Source organism: Pithys albifrons, chromosome 15, assembly GCF_047495875.1.
Source record: "Pithys albifrons albifrons isolate INPA30051 chromosome 15, PitAlb_v1, whole genome shotgun sequence".
NCBI classification, from domain to species: Eukaryota; Metazoa; Chordata; class Aves; order Passeriformes; family Thamnophilidae; genus Pithys; species Pithys albifrons.
In genome coordinates, this window is record NC_092472.1 from 9,911,098 (window position 1) to 9,931,238 (window position 20,141).

Below are 20,141 nucleotides of genomic sequence, written 5' to 3' on the forward strand. Positions count from 1 at the left end.
TACAAGCCAAAGTTTTATTTGTTTCATAAACAAGTAAAATTATATTAATGTAAAACAGGTAAATGGACAAAAGTAAAACACACAGCACTGAACACAACGCTATAGAGCACTGACATGTAGAAGTGCAGTTCCCTCCCTCGTGCGATGCCCTCCCTCCCCCGGTCCCCCAAATGATTTGCTTGAAAAGCCTAATACAGAGGTCCAAAATCTGATTCAGCTTAAACAAGATGTACAGGTCACAGTATTGAATCAAAGGTAACGACAAGAGAGTAACTGTTGCAGAAAGGGGGAAAGTAAGAGAGTTCCCCCATCTCTTCTTTTTCTTCCTTCCTTCCTTTTTTAAAATTTTTAGACAAAGAGGTTAAGCAGGAGAGGGGGGAAAATCCATGGAAATAAACACTTTTTCACTGTAGTAGATATATATATATACATATATAAAAAGCAGATTCTCAGTGAACACAAAATTCTATAAAACTACCATTCATCTGTGTTGTTTTCTCCCCCGCATCTTTTTTTTTCTTTTTAAAAGTTGCTTTAAAAAGGATAAAAAGTGCACATACACCCTTATAAGGCACAAACAGATCTTCTGTACAAATCATAGATCATTGGACTGTTTAAAAAAAATAGCAATACAAATACTAACAATTAAATCTTTAAGAGGCTACCTTTTCCTGGACATCTTTTTTTCTTTTGAGGCCTATTTTGGAAAATTCCTGTTGCTTTCAAGATAGGCAGGGTGATACATCCACTGCTCTCATGTCCCGTTTGCTGCTCAGCTGCACTCTGGACCCTGTCGGGGCTGGTTCCCTTGCTGGCACCACTGGGTGCTGCCCTTCTGAAAACTGGTCTTGGCTGCTAGAGCAAAAAATCAGCCTCTGCAGTATGTTCTGAATAGCTCAGGCACAGGCTGGGGTGGATTCGGTATTTCTCCTTGCTGGCTTAAAAATACAAAAGAGAACTACACCAAAATAAACCCCACCCCAGGCATGCACCAATCCTGCTTGCTGAGGACCTGAGGTGTTGGTCAAGCAAACGGGCTCTGCTCTGCTGGTGTAGCTGTGTGCGGTGACCAAAGGGACTGGGCACAGCTGAAACTGGGACAGCAGCCCCAGGAATGGCCACAGGTGCTCACAAGCCCAGACCTGATCCAGGCTGGCATGGCTCACTGTGTATTCTGACAGCTCTCCTTAAATTTCTCATCATGCAAAGGCTTCCCACTGCAGCTTGTCCCCAGGCAGGCACTGACCCACCTGGCCCTTCATCCCATGCTGACATACCCTGCCATCATCATGCCCTTGGTGCTGTGCTCCCCAACAGAAGCTGGACCCTGATCTGCCAATGTGGCATCCAGGAGGTCTCTGGGAAGGCAATGCCTGTGGTCCCTGGGCAGAGGGCAGCCAGGAGGTCCAGGAAAGACTCCAGATGCAGGTGCCCTTGCTACCTCCTTTAGCCAAGGTGTGAGTGAACTTGTGCCACAGTCATGGTGCCAGTGGCTCTGCTGAGGGCTGAGCATGCTTAGTGGTGGCACAGCCAGTGCCATCACCCAGGTTTCCAAAAAAAGGGCTCTGCAAAGCCAGTGGGGCCTCGCGCCAGTGCAGCAGGGCAGTGGCTGAGAGATCTCACTCTATGGCAGCCTGTCATTTATACACAATTAAAATGTTAATCAGTTCTTCAAGGAAAAAACAAAAGGTTGCCCTGTAAACTGGCAGGCACAACCTGCTGCAAGAGGAGGATGAGCTGCTCCCCTGGTGTGCTCTCCCCAATGGCAGCGCAGGGCTGGGACAGGGCTGGGTGCTGGTCAGGAACCAAACACAGCTCTCCTGGCACAGCCAAACCACCACCCAGGCACTGGCATCGCGAGAGCAGCTGCACACCCACAGCTCCCAGCACCCTGGAGGAGAGAGGGAATGGCCAGGTGAGATCACAGGAACTGACAACCTCAGGCTGCCCCTCTATGCCCAGAAGGCCTGAAATGTACAGGAGCTACTACTCTCTTTTTCAGATTAAAATTGCACCTCTCTGAAAAAGCCATTCTTATGCACTTGGTAGGACATGGTCTCCAAGCTACAATACCTGTTCCCCTCTCATCCTCTCTCTTTTTCTCTCTTGGACCAGCTGGAAACTGGCCAGGCTCAGGCTGAAAAACTGGATATAGGGCCTGTGCAAGTGGATGGAGAAGGGAGGGCAGCTCCTCCTGCTGGAGCAGCAGGGAGGACACTGAGCTCCTCACACTGGTCCCAGTGCTAGTCTCAGATGCTGCCCAGCTCATCCAGCTGCTGCCTGTAGCTGTAACATCACTTTGAAGTACCAACATCTAATAACAGCCCAAGACCCTTTTTCTTTCCTACTCCTAAGTAAAGCCAAGTGAGATAGTTCCCTGTTTTTCTCAACAAGTTCTTATCTACTGTTGAGACCCAGCTGTACTGGGAAATCTGGAAAGGCAAGAGAAAGAGCAGGTAAGATCAGCACATACACAGTCCTCAGAAAAAAGGCGAGCCTGCTGGGACTGGGTCAGAAATTAATTTCTCACCATAGGCTCCAGAAAGTCCCCATGGTGGGGCAGGAGGAAGGCTGAGCCCTCCCATGGCACTGGTTGCTGGGGAAGGTCTAGAATGGGTGAGCCAGGCAGGATGGGATGACATGGCAGCTGTGCCACCTGCCAAGAGGGCAGAGCAAAAAGCAGGTGTGTGCCTGGAGGTGACAAACACCATCATAGCCAGGATTGCAGTGTTCCCATCCAAACACTCCTCTCATCCACAGGCTGCAAATTATGGCTTCAGCAGGCCTGAGTCACCCCTTGTAGCTGCCCACTGCTGGGGCTAGCCGGGCTCCCAGAGGGCTACTGCTCCTCCAGAGGAACTCCCCAGGTTTCAGCCTCTCTGCCTGAAAGTCCCTGCTCTGCCACAAAAAGCAAAAGATGCTTTATCTAAGTTCAGACCAGCTTCTCCACGTACCCCAGAAACCTGTTCATGGGGACGGAACCCAAACAAGTGAGAATCTGGCTGTGCTACTATTTGGCCTTTGCTAGTTCTCCTTACACAGATGAACATGACATTCCCAGATCAGTTTTGTCCACTTTGAACCCTCCTGCTGGGCCTTACCCTAATTTTGTTCTACCACCGCACAAGCATCTGGCAGCAGCCCAGAGCTGTTGGGGTTTGGGGGTCAGGAAGCCCAGTGGCACCTGTCACTGACCTAGTGGTAACCTCTCCTTCCCAACCCACACCTCAGCGAGCCTCCTCCAGAGCGAGAGGAGGGAAAAAAGAACCTTTGCACAGGAAATTTCTCATTAGCAGCTGGGTCAGGTGCAAACCGCGATTCCCTGGATTCGCCTGTGGGCACACAGCCTGGCCGGCACGGCAGCCGTGCCTTTGGGCTCTACATGATCCTCAGCTTAATTTTATCCCTGAATTGTGCCCTACCAGTCAAATAAGGAAACACAGATAACGAGCCACTTGATAACGACTGACCAGCACGATAACCCATAAGCAGGGACGGAAAGGCGTGGTTACTGCTAGCGGCGTTCCCCCTTCCTACAGCGTGGGGCGGGCGCTAAGGGCGGTATATTTTAATAACATCTTTGATGACCCGTCGGCAGATTGGGCAGCAGGCGTTGAGCTGCTTCTTCAGCTTAAGACCACAGGTGTTGCAGAGGCACATGTGTCCGCAGGTGTAGATCACCGTGTCCACCTCGCTGTCAAAGCAAACGGTGCATTCCCCATTCTTGCTGCTGGATGGCTCCGGAGGGGGAAAGACAGGAGAGATGGGGGGGCTCAAGGGAGAGCTTGGAGCAGTCACTGAGGAGGAAGGAATGAAAGCATTTAGTCACCAGAATGGTGCAAACCTGACACTGTACAGCACACATACTCAAGTCAGTTTCTAAGGCTGTTCTTTCCTTAGTCATTGCCTGGTTCGTTTGGCCAAACAACCCCCAGTGTATTCCAACCGGTAGCACAGTTACAGTTCCAGGCAGAGTCTGTTACCCCTTCTCTACAGATGGGGCAAGTGCCACATCCACACATTCTTTGAACAATTCTAGGGATGGTGATTCCACCACTTCCTGGGGAGCCTGTTCAATGCCTGGCCACCCTTTCAGTTAAGAAACTTTTCCTCATATCCAATGTATAACACCCCTGGTGCAATTTGAGGCCATTTCTTCCCCTCCTGTCACTTGTTACTTACAAGACAGACCAACCCCCACCCAGCTCCCCCATCCTGTCAGGGAGTTGTAGAGAGCCAAGAAGGTCTCTCTGAGCCTCCTTTTCTCTAGGCTGAGCCCTCCCAGTTCCCTCAGCTGCTCCTTGTGTTCCAGTCTCTCCTCCAGCTTTATGCCCTTCTCTGGACATGCTCCAGCACCTCAATGACTTTCTTGTCCTGAAGAGCCCAGAACTGAACCCAGGCTTTGAGGTGTGGCCTCACCAGTGCGCAATACAGGGGGACAGTTGCTGCACTGGTCCTGCTGGCCATGCTATTGCTGATACAAGCAACATGCAGCCTTTCTCTAGGCCATGACAATCTTCCCACTGCTTTGTGTTTTCCTACAGCTCCTTCTGTCAGCCTGGCAGGAAATGTAACATCTCCCCCTAACCTTGCCCTGCTGTCTTCCTCAGCCTCATCTCTCATCCCAAATTCCTGTCTTGGTGGGTGCCAAGGGCCAGGCTGTCCTTACCCAGCGATGACTCTGAAGCTGATGACGATCTGTTCACACTGAAGGCCATGTCCGAGTCACTGTCATACTGGGAGCCGCCGGGGGATCCTGAGGGCGAGACGGTCACTGGGCTGGACTGCACCGTGCCTGAGAACACAGGAGAGAGCTGAGCTGAGTGTGCTGTGGGCAAGGGACATCCTAAGCCCAGCTAAACAACCTCAATCTGATGAGCTGCTCTCACCCCACATGCACAGGCTGCTTCAGGGTAAAGTCCACCTGCTGAGTTAAGTGCTGCCTCTTAGTAGAGATACATGATGTGATGACTTTGGAGGTGCATCATTTTGGATGTGACCTCCAGTGCCTGGACCTCATTATAGCATTGTACAATGCCTGTTCAGTGCTTTTGTGAAGCAAAAACCAGGTTATCGGATGTCTGAGGCATAAAGTAACTTTCCCATAGTCCCAACCTCTCCAGCAGCAGTGACCTCAAGCTGTCGCTGTCTCACTGTCAGCTGGGAAAGGGCATTGCTTTGGATGAGGAAAATCTGCTTTACAAAGTCATCAACATCTGCTTTTCTGATAGAATCCTTGACAGGAGGAAAGGAGAAAGACTGTAACTGGTCACTAGCAATGGATCAGAAGAGTCAACTGATGCCCAAGCTGTGGCAGTGCTTGAGGAGCAATTACTGTGCTTAAACCAGAGCTGCGTTCACAAAAATCATCATCCTTACCAAGGCAGGAGTTTAACACCTGTTGGCTGGAACAGGGACTTTATAAAGAATCCCTTTTTAAAAAAAAGCCACTTGAAAAACAGCTGCCTCCCCCCACAGCCATCCCTGCCTGCTGCTTCATCTCTCCAGTCTCATCCATTTCTGGGGGACTTACACAGGCTTCACACATCACTCATGCCACCATGTCTTGCTCACTCTTGTTTGCAAACACAAGGTGAGATCAGGAGTTGCTTCCTCACACCAGTGAGCACTGTGAGTGCAAACCTGTAGCTGTGGTTCCGGACCAGAAAACTTCACACGCCAGGTGCTCCCTGAAATCCTTTCTTTTGGCTGCACTTACCCAGTATTTTGAGCTGGTTGATTACACCATGGATTGAAAAAAACACCCAGAGAGACTGTGAGGTGTCCACACACATCAGCATTCCTCGGCTGGCTCCATTCATCCCATGATGCACCTCTCCATTCGGCAAGACCATGAAACTGAGAATGTCGCCGCTGTTGAGGGCCGGGAATGCTCGGTAAACCACCCAGTACTCCTTGCGGTCCAAGAGAAAGTCTGGATCTGCTGGGAGCTCATTTGTCCGTAAAGTACTCGGATCACAAGAAGTGATGCCAAATGAAAGGGCCCCGTAGTACGGCAACCCAAGGTGTCCTACTTCCACAAAGAGGCTTTCACCGATGTGCAAAGGCCGGTCAGAAAACACCAAAGTCCTACTGCTTTCTTGCCAGTTGGTGCACGCAACCATCCGGTCCTGAGAAAAGGTGATGTCAGGGCCGCGGGTGGGGTGGAACCGCAGGTCTGTGTCCAGGAAGGCCGGGATGCCCTGCGCGTGGTGCCGCCGGTTTGGGCAACAGGGGATGATGTGGTTGTCTGTCGCAAGTCCTGGTACCCGGCTTAGGTTTAGGTTTGCAATTTTGGCCACCACTTGATTGTTCTCTAGTTCGTTGTTGTTGAAGTTGGCTGAATCGTGGTTGCTCTGTGGAAGGCAAGTGCTGAGCCGGGCGGTGCTGAGCCGGGCCGTGGTCATGGTCTCTGCAAACATGCTATCTGTGAGACAAACCCAGGGACACAGACATTAGAGTCAAGATACGACTGCCTACTATTATGGTTGTAATTATTATTTCAGCCTACAGATTCAGTTCTTCTGAATGGAAAATCAATGGAAAACACCAGCCAGAGGTGAAACACTAATTGGTGGGGCAGACAGAAGGCAGAGAAATAGCTCTATCTTGGCACAAGCCAAGGAAAAGCAAGTGTTTCAAAGTACCCATGTGATCTGGGAGTTCCCTGCATTGGTGAACTAAGAAAAGCTGTAAACCACTGTGGTCCTACAGTTTTCTCAGTAGAAGGGTCTAATAGCTTTGAGGTTAACATTTCAGTATCTTGTTGTCCAAAGGTCTTGTGCCAGTCAAATGCACAACACAGTGATGAAGAAACACAAGCATGAATAGATATTCTTTCCACACTCCTTGTCATTGCCTTACACCTGTGTCCAAGCACAGGTGTCTCCAGGAGAGGTCATTTGAAAGATTTAAAGCCTCGTATCTCAGGAGTGTTCTCAGCCCTACAGAGATTTTGAATGGAGAGCTTGTCACAAAAGCTACTTCCTGCAGGTGTTAGAAAGATTTTCCCTTTTCACAGCAAAGGGAAAGTCAGGATGTTGATTCTTCATTCATTTCCCAGATTTTTCTCTTTGGCCATGCCAGGCTGGGGAACGATGTAAAGGTGCAGAGAAGTTTGGGAGTGTCCTTCCTTCTTCCTCCAGCCCTACCCAGAGGGCAACCTGGACACTTGACTCCTCAAACCACTGAGCAAAACTTTGGGAGAAAGAGAGAGACAAACACATCCTCTATGACATCACAGCTGTAGCAAGAAGTTTGGGTCCTCTGGTGCTCCACATGGCCATGCATTGTCTTGATTCCCGAGGCATTTTGGGGGGGGTTTGGTATTTGAATAAAAAAAACCACCATCAGAGTACAGGTGCTCCCAGGCAGTCTTTCACTCTGCACATTTGGATGCCGCAGGCTTGACAGGGGGTGTGGGGCAGAAAGAAACTCCCATCTAATGAGGAACAAGTGCTCTGGTGAAACAGCTGCCCTGGCCAACACAGCAAACGCTCCTTCTGCTCTGTGATGAGCACCAGAGGCTGAAGTGCGTCGCAATTGCAATTACAGGATAAGCTACTGGTAAGGTTTAATTACACATGTGAGACACAGCAGACAGGGAGAAATGTTGTTTATATGTAGCCTTCTCGCCTATAAAATAATTGGCACCATTCAGAGGAATATGTGATGGAGCTGCCTGCCCACTGGACTAACCATTTCACAGCTTATTGCTGGTGTCTGCTCTGTGCCAGGATGGCTGCACCATCCCCTCGAGCAGGTGCAGCTGAGCTTGGCTGTTAAAACTCAATCAGCTTCTAGGAGCCTCTGGGAAAGGGCAACACTCTTGCATTTTAAAATGATTCCCTGTGGTGTAGCCCAGTTCAAAACCCTCTATCTAACACTGAATTTATTTGCAATTTCAGTGCTGAAAAAGTCATGAAAGGAAAGTCATTCCATGGCAGTCGGCTTGGTTTGCTAATGGGAACAAATTCATCCCTTTTTGCAGCCCTCCCCAAGGATGATGCCTATAAATCAGCCAGACACCACATGAATGCAGCAATCTGTGTGATGTCCATGTGTAAGGGAAGGGTAAGCCGGGTCATATCTGCAAACCCAGACCCTTAAACTGCCAGCTGGGATGGGACCAAGGCCAAGAGTGGAGAGAGGGGCTAGGGAAGGGCTGCAGGAAACTCTTGGGCAATAGATGGTAGTTTTCCAATGGACTGGCAGTAACTGGTAGCTGGGAAAGAATGAAGTCAAGAATGGTCACCTCTGTCTCCTCAGTCCCTGGGACTTTGCTGTAAGCAGCACCATGTTTTTCCATGCCACAGCAACACACCCAGCTCAGAGAAAGCTGGGTGAAGTTACAGGTAAAGATTTCCACTTATCTCTTCAGATGGCTGCAATAATGTGCAGCCTTAGGACTTTCCATCACTAACATCTCTGCAATGTATTGCTTTCTGCATCCCTACTGCCAGGAAAACAAAAATGGTTAATCTGAGGTACAAAACCAACAGCAAAATAATTATCCTGAGTTCCCCACAGAAATGATCAACCAAATAGAGGAAGCTATGGGTCCAAACACATACTTACCTAGTATTTGCACTTCATGAGTAATTCCATAGACATCTATGAGTGCCCAGAGAGGACCGGACACTTTAATACCACAGTGAAACAATATTGGGTCTTCGTCATTAATACTGTAGAAGACTCTCCCATGACGATCAACCCAGAAGGCCAAGATATTGTCCCTCACAGCAAACCTCTCTGGCAAAGCTTTGGCCCAGTATCCAGGACGGGTCACCAGGTCTGGACAGGCATACTTTGGTATCTCATCAGAGCTCATCTGTGACGGGTCGTGGATGGTGAAGCCAAAGCGCAGGGCCCCGCTCCAGCCGTGGTGCACAGCCACCAGCTTCAGCCGGACCTTCTCGTAGAGGTGGATGGGCCGGTTGGTGAAGGTGACCCCGTTGCAGAAACTGTTCCTCCGTGTGGCCTTGCGGGAGTGAATGTCCAGGCGAACGTTCTTGCCTTTGGCTTGGGAGTGGAAACGCGGTGGCTCCGTGATGGCGAGGACCGAGCGTCTCTCATGGCTGCTGTTGGGCAAACTGTAGTAGGGGCGGCTGGAGACAGACCGGGTCTGGTGGCTTGTGTCTGCAAAAAGAGAAACCAGGGGCTCTGTCAGAAGTGCTTGACCCGAGCCATGTGTTGGCTCAGCCCTGCCTTGCCGAGTGTGCCTTGCACTCCTCACTAGGACCCGTGCTATTTAACCTTAAAACATCATGCTTAGTCACAAACTCCTCTTTGTTGTCCCAGTTTGGCCCTCAGCTTTATGCAAATACAAGGCAAACATAGCTCTCAGGGCAAAGGTTAGGCAGCTTCCCTTCTACACCCTGCAAAGCTGGATGGAAAAGAACATCCTTTGTTCCCATCAGATGCATCCTATTGCACTCGGAAAGGCTTAACACTTGTGACTGTGGCTCTGAGCTTCCTATTTGCAATGCATGTGTTGTTAACTCACATGGTGGCCAGTCACACCAGCTCTGAGAATGGTCACTGTTAAGGTCAGAGATGCTCAAGATGAACATGGATGTAGGAGACTGATTTTTGTGAGACATGGAGCCACTGGCTTCTCTGTGTCTCAATTTTGTACAATGAACAGGCACTTTTGAACAACACAAATAAACCAAGATATTTAGCAGCTGGAGCACTACCTCTGCATCACCAGGCTGTTCTTCCGGAACTTTCAACTCAGCCACTGGTTCAGATATCAGATGCAACTGGCACATTAAGGAACATTTCATCCTACAAAGCCTTGACTTTACATGGAACCTTCCATTTGAGTTCAAAGCACTTTATAAATGATGATTGTTTTCAGCTTCACAGCACTGCAGATGGCACAGAAATCCTGCCATCCTCGTTTTACAGATGGGAGAAGGAGAATTTATGGGTGAGATCTTGCAGCATTTTAAGTCAATAGCAATTTTGAGACCAATTTCAAGAAAAGCAGATTTGGGGACTTAAAGTGAAGTTCACACAAGCATGAAGCATAAATGAAAAAAGCTCAACTTTTAATCTTAAACCTTAGCTATGAGCTCCCTGAGGTGGAGACAACCTCTTCTGCATATCCTTGAACACATGAGGTTTTGCTCCAGGACTTGGGCTTCCATCACACCCCCACCACCACGGTGCTACAGGCAATTCGGTCTCCCCATTTTCCACCCACTCCACCTCTCCTCCTCACTGCACCTGGCTTTGTAAATTTTTATAGCAAAGTGGAACGTATCCTGAGTGCTCAAAGTCATCCTGTTAAATATAAAACTACATCACATGCTCACATTCATTTTGAACTATTTTGCCATGTTTGAAGCTTTAGAAGCTGCCTGCCTGGCCCTTCCTTCAAGCTTCTTCCTCCTTGTGTGTAACCCCAGGCTTTGCTTCATGACAAGGGAAGGATTTCCTGATGCTTTTCTCACTTGGAAAAAAACATCAGAAGACGTCAGGAGCTCAGCTGGGAGAGCTGGTAGGAGGCTGCAGTTGTGATACCTTTTTCTGCAAGCAAAACCATAGCAGATAGGGCAGGAAGAGGCTGGGACCTGCATTTGTGTCTGAATTAACAAGAGGCACTAAGCAACTGCTGCCTCTACAAATGGGAGAGAAGAGGGGTGGCAGGCAAGATCTGAACACAGGATTAGCCCTTGAAATCAGGCACCTGCGACAGGAGTCAAAGAGCTACAAAGGCAAAAAGCTCCTGTTTGCAGCAAGACGAAAAGAGCAATCCTAAATTGTGACAGGAAAATGCAGTGGCTGAACAAAACGGGTTTTGTGACCCTTCGTTCTGCACGTGACAGTCACTATGTAGTACCAGGTAATGGCTAATCCTGCTGTACACCGATGTAAATAAATACATGTGTGCTCTTACACCAGTGGGAGGGGGTCCCCATTTCCATCGTAGGGTCATGAAGGCAGAGTCCTGGGGCAGACAGGGAGGAGAGAAGTCCCCAGGCATTAGATCCCCTGGGACACTGTCCCTGCCCTCCCAGCAGCACTGTGGGCCAGGCATCCTCCTCCTGTACTATTCCAGTGCAGGACAGGGTTCCTGAGGTATCTGGCGTCAGCCTTGGCCGTGCTTGTAGGAGGTGGGGGGATTTCTTTGCATATTCCCAGGAGAAATCTCATTTCTTGCCTCCTGAACAGCTAAAATGCAGAAATGGCTTCTCTCATCACAGACCCACCCAGCTCATGTGGGTGCTGCTCCATGTGTCTGTGTGTTCCCAACAGATGATGCTGCTGCAAAGGAATTGTAGTTGGGGGTTCCTTAGCAGAGAGAGGCAGGATGACATGAACCCAGCCAGCAAACAGTGCTGGGCGAGTGACCCTGAGCAGAGAGGAGTGACCTCTCTCCTAACCTTCCCCACACTGGCTCCCCATTTTCCACAGGGGATTCACAGAGTCTTTGTGCTGTTCAGCTGGGATCTGAGTTCAGCAGAGCCACCAACAGGTGCTGCCAGGACAGACTTGGAGGGGCTCCTGCAGGATTGAGTGGGCCTAGTGCAGCTCTTTCACATCACACCCTGCTTGGCTGGGCAACAGCCTCCCCAGATGGAGAATCTCTCATTTTATACCCTATTGAGCTGCTTTTTCTTCTAAAATGGTTAAAAACAACACCCTCCTGTGAAAGCAAGGGCCCTGGCCTCAATGTTCTCATGTTGGCCAGGTGGCAGACAGAGAGAAGAGAGCTTTTGTTCTCCTCTCCACTATTCCAATACCCTGCTTTCCACTCCCAGTGCAGCACCAGCCTTCCTCCCACATTGACCTGCTGGAGAAAAGACACATGTGACGGAACATGGTGGGATGTGATGCCCCCAGCACTGCTCCTGGGCGGGTTCTTCTCACGCCACTTTTGAAAGGCACAGAGGACCGAGTGACAGTGCCAGCAGCACAAGTGACAGAAGAGCAATGACACCAGCACCCACTTCAAATGCAGCTTTGGGTCCACCCTGCCAGAGAGGAACTTGGGGCCAGGGTCTGGAGCTTTTTGTTTTGTTTTTTTAAAAACAGGAAAGTATATTGTGACTACACAATAGGAAAGTCCCCAGAAGGAAATGAATGAATAATTTATTTATAACATCGTCCCCTCCTCGCATGAACACCTGCCCGTTGCCACTGGGAATAAAACCTGACATAACCCGAGGCAGGAGAGGCAGAGCTTTCCCACTGAAACATGCCTGAAGCTGATCTGGGGCATGTGCTTTACTCATTATGTACTGATGGGGACTAGGCAAGCTCAACAGGATGTTTGTGCCTTTGAATTGCTCTAATTTGCAGCTCAGCTTCCATAGTTTGGAACACATTTCAGTCCCTCTGCTGTTTCTCCAAATCCTTTCCTCTCCTGCCTGTGCTTTTCTACCCAAAAGCCAGTCGGTGGGATAATGACAGCCAAGCTCGTGGCAGAAGTGCCACCCTATCCAAGGGTGCCTGACAGGCAGCAAAGAGCTATGCCAACTCCTTTTTTCAGCTATGAGATTCCTCCAACACTTTGAGCAAGTAATCTCTTCTCTTTCTGCCTCACTTCCCTGTCTGAAAGAGAGTAACACTATTCCTCCACCAGACAGGAAGCTAAATGGATTGAAAAATGCAAGGTTCTCAAACACTTCAATCCCTGAGCCCTGTAAACATGTCGGCAGGCTGGCTACATCATCACACATGAGTCCCCCTGAGTGATGCCTTGAGGTTCCATCCAACATTTTCCTTATTTTTTATTCCATTTTTCCTCCCTAGTCTCACCAACTGCAAATACGATGCTCACAGCATGTCCCTCAAATGCACAAGGGGGACTTCAGCATACATAAAGTAAGGCAGGAAAATGGAAGAAAAAGGTGAAGGATGAAGAATGGTCTAAGGCTCCTTACTGCAATGTGCAGAAGAAACTCTTTTGACAAGGCAGCATTTCCATCCATGTCCTTACAGTGTCAGACAACACTGAAATAGATTTGGGTTATGAGGGCCCATGCTCTCAACTGAACATCTGAAGGTACACCTGCTTTCTAAAAGGCCAGCACATTCACTTCAGAGGTTATGCTGACCTTTGAAGAGGTATTTTAACAGACATGCACTTTGCATTTCAAAAAGGTACACCAGGCAGACCCTGGACAAATTCCACATATTTATCATGGTTCCGGTTCTAAAAATAAACATTTTTTTCACCCAGTTGTTCACAGTATCAGGTTTGCAGTGGCACTGTAATCCCACTGACAGCAGCAGACAAAATTCAGCACAAGAGCCCTCTCTAAGGCTGCTGCTCTCTGGGGTGTGGGATGGAGGAGGCTGCTCAGCTGGGGAGTGACCTTAAACCAGATCGATCCTGCCTTTACTTGCCTGGACAAGCCAGGCAGGAATAATATCCCTAAAATGAGGGAGAGGGAATAACGTTCAAGGGGACCAGGACAACAGCAGTCACAGTGAGGGCAGCCTGACAAGAGGAGGAGAGGAGCAGTGCCTCCCCAATGCATCACTGATAAATCCAAGGTCTGCAACAAAAGACATTCCCTGGGTCCCACAGCCCTTTCCTGAGGACCCCCTCTAAGTAAACCCATGGCAAGAGACACACATGATCACAAAGGATCCTGTTTAGTGCCAAACAGGGATGTGTACTGGATACAGAGAGGATGTCAAGGGAAGAGAAATTACTGGGACCACCACCCAGCTCACAGCAGATACGGCTCATCAGCAGACTGAGGACTGTGGTCTCCCTCTATTGTTCATAGAAAGGCTGAGAGGCAGCAGTGTGTGGTCTGAATCTATCAAGTCTCACTACACAGGTGAAAGGGAATCCACCAAACACACTCACATCTTATCTTTATGGCTGCTGCTTTATCTGTTACATGAGAACCTTCTCCTATTACAGTAGATAGTTGGGTCACTGCTGCTGCAACACCCCTGTTGAACATTAAACAAGGTGTCTGGAGAGACAGGGCAGGTGGCTTTTGCTTTGTGACAGGAAAATCCCAACAGGTGGGGACAACAAGAAGGCCAAGTTCACTGCGTGACTGCAAGCTCATAGGAACACCCCTCATGGACTGAAGTCGACCCCAGTGTGGTGCATCAAAGCACAGCCCTCACCACACTCATCCCACAGCATCTCGACAGCCAGAGATGATGCAGCCAAACACTGGAAGGCTGGGAGAGCCAGACTAGGCTGTTACTGTTGATAACAAACATTAACAGCAACATGATTCTCCTCCAATGCAATCTTATCTTCTGAGAGCAAAAGAAAAAGATCTGTTCCCATAAAAATTTAGTACTGCCTAGATTTTTCTTTTAAATACAGAAAATGTGTCGGGGAGCTCTGTGGGAAGCCCTGGTGTCATCTATTCCACAGTCACCAGTGTGAATTTGTAAAGTTAGGCTACCAAAGCCACTAAAAGGCTGCTACAAAAAAAGCTGTCCTCGTTTCTGAACGTCCTGCTGGCTCAAACACTGGAAAACTCAACAATTAATAAATATCCCCCATGTAAATTCCTGTGGTTTGTATGACTAGTCCAGAGCCCTGCTTTGATGGAAGGTCTCCATGCCTGGTCCTCTAACCTGAAACAAACTTCCAGGGAGTTAAAAAATTGTTCACTTTCAATAGAATGATCCCGAAATTGAGGTGTTAAGAGCCTGTTACGAATTACAGGAAATGTGACATTTTTGAAGAACCATTTGTGAAGGAGGGGAGGAGGAAAGACAGAAGTTGTTTTTTCATTAAAAGAAGGTGTGTTGTGGGACTGAGGTGACTCTCAATGCAAATATTATAGAACAGTTCAGAAAAATCCCTGGCAGAGAACAGGGATTGATTTGAGCTTGCAAAATCAAGTTTTGCAGGTAAACCCTCTGGCTCTGTGGCTAATGCTTGAAACCAAACATTTTATGGGAGATTTAAAAAACAAATGCTAAAATCTACTTTTTTTCTAGGTAGAGGCTAACGACACCATTTACTGTGGGCTTCTGGGAGGTCCTTCATGAAAATAGAGAGGTATTTGCCCTACAGCATTTGGCAAAATCCTTTAGTTCTCATCCTTTTACTCAAACCAGCAAACACAGGCAACTCCAGCAACTTCAGGATGCTCCATCTCTTTTCTCCCACTATGTCCTCCGGAAATGAGCTTCTGCATTTCTGGAGCTCCTTTCAACTGTAGCCCTTTCCTTGCAGTGGGAAGCTCATATCAAAGTGCAATCACATCCTGAAAAAGAACGTTTGCCTTGACAGGAAATCCAAGATCTCCTGGTTATCTGAACATCTGATGACAACAGCATTGGAGCCAAAAGATGGCAAGTGCAGCTGAAACACCAATGTCTCCCTCCCAGAAACCACCAGCTGGCTCCAAGCAGAAAATAAAACATGACAGAAGTTCTGATCTAAGGATGGAAAGTGCTGATGGCAAATCCTCCATGACCTAGAAGTGATCACAGAGCCCCAAAGGCTGAGGAGAGACAGTGCTCTCCCAGATCAGGCAGGAATACTCTCACAGCCCACTTCCAGACCTTCTGCTTGACTTTGCTTTTGGTGGTAAAGGAAATCAAACATGACACAAAGAAAGACAATGCAGGACTTCAATGGTGAGGCATTTTCAGAGCAAAGTGGGGAGCCCTGAGCTAAACCAATGAGGTCTGGTGGATCAGGCTGTACAGCAGGATCTGCTATCAAAAAACCTAATGTTGGGCCTGCAAGTAAAGGTATGCCCACCCACACTCCCCTCCATCTCCCTGTTCCCCTGTCTCTCTCCTGTTGTGCCTCTCATTGTCTGCATGCAGGAATTGTGCTGCGGAGTTGGCCCCATCTTTATTACAGGCTTTTAGTTCTCCTGCATATAAATAGCACTAAGTATACACAGAAGCCAGCGATTAAGCACGGAAAAAAATCTCCTCTTCCATGTATTATTAGCGAATCTGGGTCAATGAGTCTGCAACTCTAGTAACAAATTCTTAGAGTTGGTTAATGAGAGACAGAGCGGGAGCGAGCGGGATGGAGAAAAGGCAGGATTCATGCCATAATCCCTGCTTAAGTCTCTCAACGCGAGCGATGAAAGCAGCTGCATGATAGATGAGCAGCCCTGGAAATGGCACAGCTTATTGTAATCTGTTACATGGGCTCGACACCCAAGTCCACTGGCTCGTGTCAGTCCGAAGGCCACGCTCACGAGCCAAAGAGCTTTGATAGATGTCATGGATTTGAAAGTCATGCAGTATGGGATGCAAAACTAGACAAAATTTTTGGTTACTGGCTAAAGATAGAAACATCTTGTCAAAAATAATCAGTCAGCCACTCTTTACTATAGCTCTTATTGGGAATTTTCGGACTATGCTCTCACTAATATGCTGCATATCCATTCATACACCGTGAGAGCAAACCTGTGCCCCTTACTTGATGTATTATGGCTTTGCAAAATTGTTACTTTCTTCAGAAAGTGACGTTTAACTTGTGGAGAGCAGAGGGCTCTCAACTCAATTTATCTTCTAGTCCTAAGCTCAGAGTCCATCACGCAGTTTTGGGAGGTGATCAAAAGTAATGAGAAGTGAGCAGCTGATGTCTTTCAAAGTAACTCCACAAATGATTTCTGAGGACTGCTAGATTGGAAGACTAACTATTTTCTGAATCTAAATGCTTAGCTTGCCAGTCAGTGATTAAAATATTTATTTTTGTGATTTACTATTTTCTTTGTTTTCTAGAAACAGACAATATGCACCATAACACAGAGACCATTAAAAGATGCAACACTAGTCTGGAGGAATGAACACAGCTGGAAACCCAAAGATGGGAGGAGAGGAGCAGAGATGTGGACAAAACCCTTCATGTTCTCTGGGGTAACTGCATTTTGCTTTGGTTTACTAAATTCATATAGAAATGGGGTTCAAGCTCCACAGATTGACATGCTAAACTATTTCTTCTCAATGGCTGTCACTTTGGATAGGTCTGAAGCCCAATACCAACTTCTCATGCATCAATTTGGTTAAATCAAGTGCATTGTGCTCAGTGCAAGTTAAGCCTAGCTTAGGAGATCAGTAGCCAAGGGCCCTACTTCAACAGTGGCTTTGCTGTTCTGTCACACACCATTTTCTTCGTGCACTCCCTTCTTCCACAGCCTAACCAAGGACATCCCTACAGCACGTGTCTCAGGGTGCCTTTTTCTCTAATGACAGCACCTACAGCCACTAGAGGAGAAGGACTGCCTTCAATGGCTTCAGTGCTGTACAGAATGGCTCAGATATGGATTTTCATGGCCACAAGATAGACACAAAGATATTTTAATTTCATAGGATATTGTGCCAGTGGGGTCTGTCTCAAAGATCCCTTTCCCTTCCTCCCTGCTCCAGGCCAGCAGCATTCGCTGCAGCAGCAGGGGTTGCAGAAACACCCGAAGAACAACCCAGGAGACCCCGAAAACCTCCTGTATTAGTAAGTGCTGATGGGCCCTCAAGGACACCACATGGCTCTTGCTTTGAGGAAGGGACGGACCCTGTTGTTGGGTCTGCAGGAGATCCATCACATGTTCCTGACTAATCCCTCTGCACAGAAAAGATCTTTGAGTAGTTCTGACAGATTTAAAAAAAAAAGGGTTGGTCTCCTTGCCCCCAATTCCTCTCCATTAATTCTTCACTTCCAAGACAACTTTTCCCGTACAGACAGTATAAACAGCTCAGGACTGGTCTTCAGAGCAACACATTATGTTTCAAAAGTATTGCTCTATACCAGTGTTTTCATTTTCCAGTCATGACTGGGATTTGTTGAAGAGTTACAAGAACGTATGTATGGCATAATCACTGACATTGAAATGGTCCATGCCCTCACCCTCTCCTCTTGCTGCCACAGCAGCACGTAACAGCCATTAATGCAAATAGACTCCCTGTTTCCATTGAGCTTTTTCTTCAGAACAGCTGTATCAAGTCATCTGCACTGGGGATTTATAAACAGTGACCATGTCATTCCAATGTTAACGGCTTTTAATGAAATTGAAGAATGACATGCATTCCCATTTAATATCCTCAGAGCTGCAGTTTTATTCCATCCCATGGTTTCAATACAGCGCTCATGGAAAGAGTGCTGGATCTTGGCACATCCTTCCCACAGCCCATCAATGTGTTGCTTCCAGCACAGACAGGAACAAAAAGTGGGAAATAATTTTGTTGTCTCCCTGATGCAGGAAACCCACCCATCCCCTACAGACAGGCAGCGTCATGGCACGAGGGACATACCACGAGGGCAGCATGTGACACAGGGAGAAAAAAGATTTGAAGAGTAATAGTGGCAATTTAGCTTCACTTTCGATGCATTGTTCTCTGAAAATCCCCCAAAAGCCAGTGTTTACGTTATCTTCATCCCTCAGGATTCAGGCTGTAAACAATTTACACATACGCCTTTCCCACCTCCAAAAAGCAAGTTTGGAGAAAGGCCAGGACATAAGATGTGCTGTCAGAGCCCTCCCAGGTCTGTGCCTGTAATGTGGGTGACTCAGGTGGGGTGTGTGATGCTCGAGCTGAGGGCGTTACAAGCAGAGTGTGATTTCCACACTCACTAAAAACACATAAAAACTTTGCTCTAAGCACAGGAATTGTCCAGCTCCAGGACTACAGAGGAAGAAAAGCTGCAGATGATGGGGCTCTGAGCAACCTGTTCTAGTGGAAAGTGTTCCTGCACATGACAGTGGGCTAGAACAAGAGGAGCTTTCAGGTCCCTTGAAGGGCAAGATCATCACTCAGAATGATAGAATCATAGAATTGATTGGGTTGGAAAAGACCTCCGAGATCATCAAGTCCGACCCTTGGTCCAACTCCAGTCCCTTTACCAGATCATGGCACTCAGTGCCACGGCCAATCTCAGTTTAAAAACCTCCAGGGATGGGGAATCCACCACCTCTCTGGGCAGCCCATTCCAATGCCTAAGCACTCTCTCTGCAAAGAATTTTTTTCTGATCTCCAACTTAAATTTCCTCTGGCAGAGCTTGAGCCCGTGCCCCCTTGTCCTATTGCTGAGTGCCTGGGAGAAGAGACCAACCCCCACCTGGCTAGAACTTCCCTTCAGATAACTTCCCTTGATGTTGCAAGTGCCTGGCCATTCACTCCTGTCTTCAGCTTTTTCCAAGAAAATCTTATGATAAAAGGAACAAATCTGCTATTTTAGTTTGCTTCATGATTTTTACAGAAGTCTCTTGTCTTTATCTCCTTTCTTCATGGTGGTTTTCTAAGGGTCTCCTTTTTTCTGCTCCTAATTACAAATTCTCTATACTCCAAGAACAGGAAAGAATTCAGTATAAAAGAAGAAAACAGTGGAGCTATTTCAGTCCAGAGAGGGATAGATAACCAGAGAACCACTAGACTTAACAGGGATTTTGATCTGTCCTAAGGGAGCCACAAAACCATGGGACAAGGGGGAAAAAGGCCTCTAGGAAGGTGTTCTTCCCAGCAAGCCCTGCCTCCAACACGGTGCATCATTTTTAAACTGTGTCCACAATTCCTTTTATATTTACATACAGTCTAAACAGTGATCTGGCAGTAAGAGGGGAAAATGCTCTGGGAGGAATGCATGGCTGAGGAAGTTAAATAAAGAAGTGGCCAGGTCTTCAATCACCCTATATTTTATATATACAAAGGCTGCGATTCCACTAAGCTTTTCCAAAACAGTATGTAAAGAATCCAAAACAGGACAAAGGGATGGTAATAACTGGTTATAATTAAATCGGGGAGAAAGCACAGCTCTTCCATCTGTGCCAGGCTCATTTCCCTGGAGGCATTGCTAAGCATGAAGGGACCAGTGGTGGGAACCAGTGGGACTGGTGGGACTGGGAACTCTTAATGGGTTACAGGTAAAACTGCAAAGGGCTGAGCCCAGCCTGCCCTGGTGGGTTGCTGCCTCAGGCCAACACAGCCCCAGAAGGGAGATTTCACATAAATTTAATACTGGCCAAACTCTCTTTCCAAGTCATCTGAAGAGCTGATGACTTAACTCATATACATTCCAACCTGTACAATAGTACTACATTTTTTGTTAGTTGTTTTAGTTATTCAGACAAACGAGCTGTATTTTTTTTCTAAACACAGGACAACTTCAGAAACAAATCCAAAAAATTTAGAAATAAAAAAAAAAGAAAAAAAGTAAAGTTTTGGTCCAGAAACATAGG

The 20,141-nt window shown here is 47.6% G+C and overlaps 1 protein-coding gene across 2 annotated transcripts in view; it reads right to left on the reverse strand.

Moving 5' to 3' along the window:
• The window catches only part of NEURL1B (neuralized E3 ubiquitin protein ligase 1B), a 137,354-nt gene continuing 117,213 nt past the window's right edge, over positions 1–20,141 (reverse strand). For both annotated transcript variants that reach the window (XM_071570374.1, XM_071570375.1), the window contains exons 2-5: positions 8,578–9,138; positions 5,720–6,427; positions 4,670–4,795; positions 1–3,797 (exon numbers count right to left, since the gene is read on the reverse strand). In XM_071570374.1, coding sequence (XP_071426475.1) covers positions 3,553–3,797; positions 4,670–4,795; positions 5,720–6,427; positions 8,578–9,138 — 1,640 coding nt within the window. In that variant the 3' untranslated portion in view covers positions 1–3,552. The remainder of the gene's footprint in view (positions 3,798–4,669; positions 4,796–5,719; positions 6,428–8,577; positions 9,139–20,141) is intronic.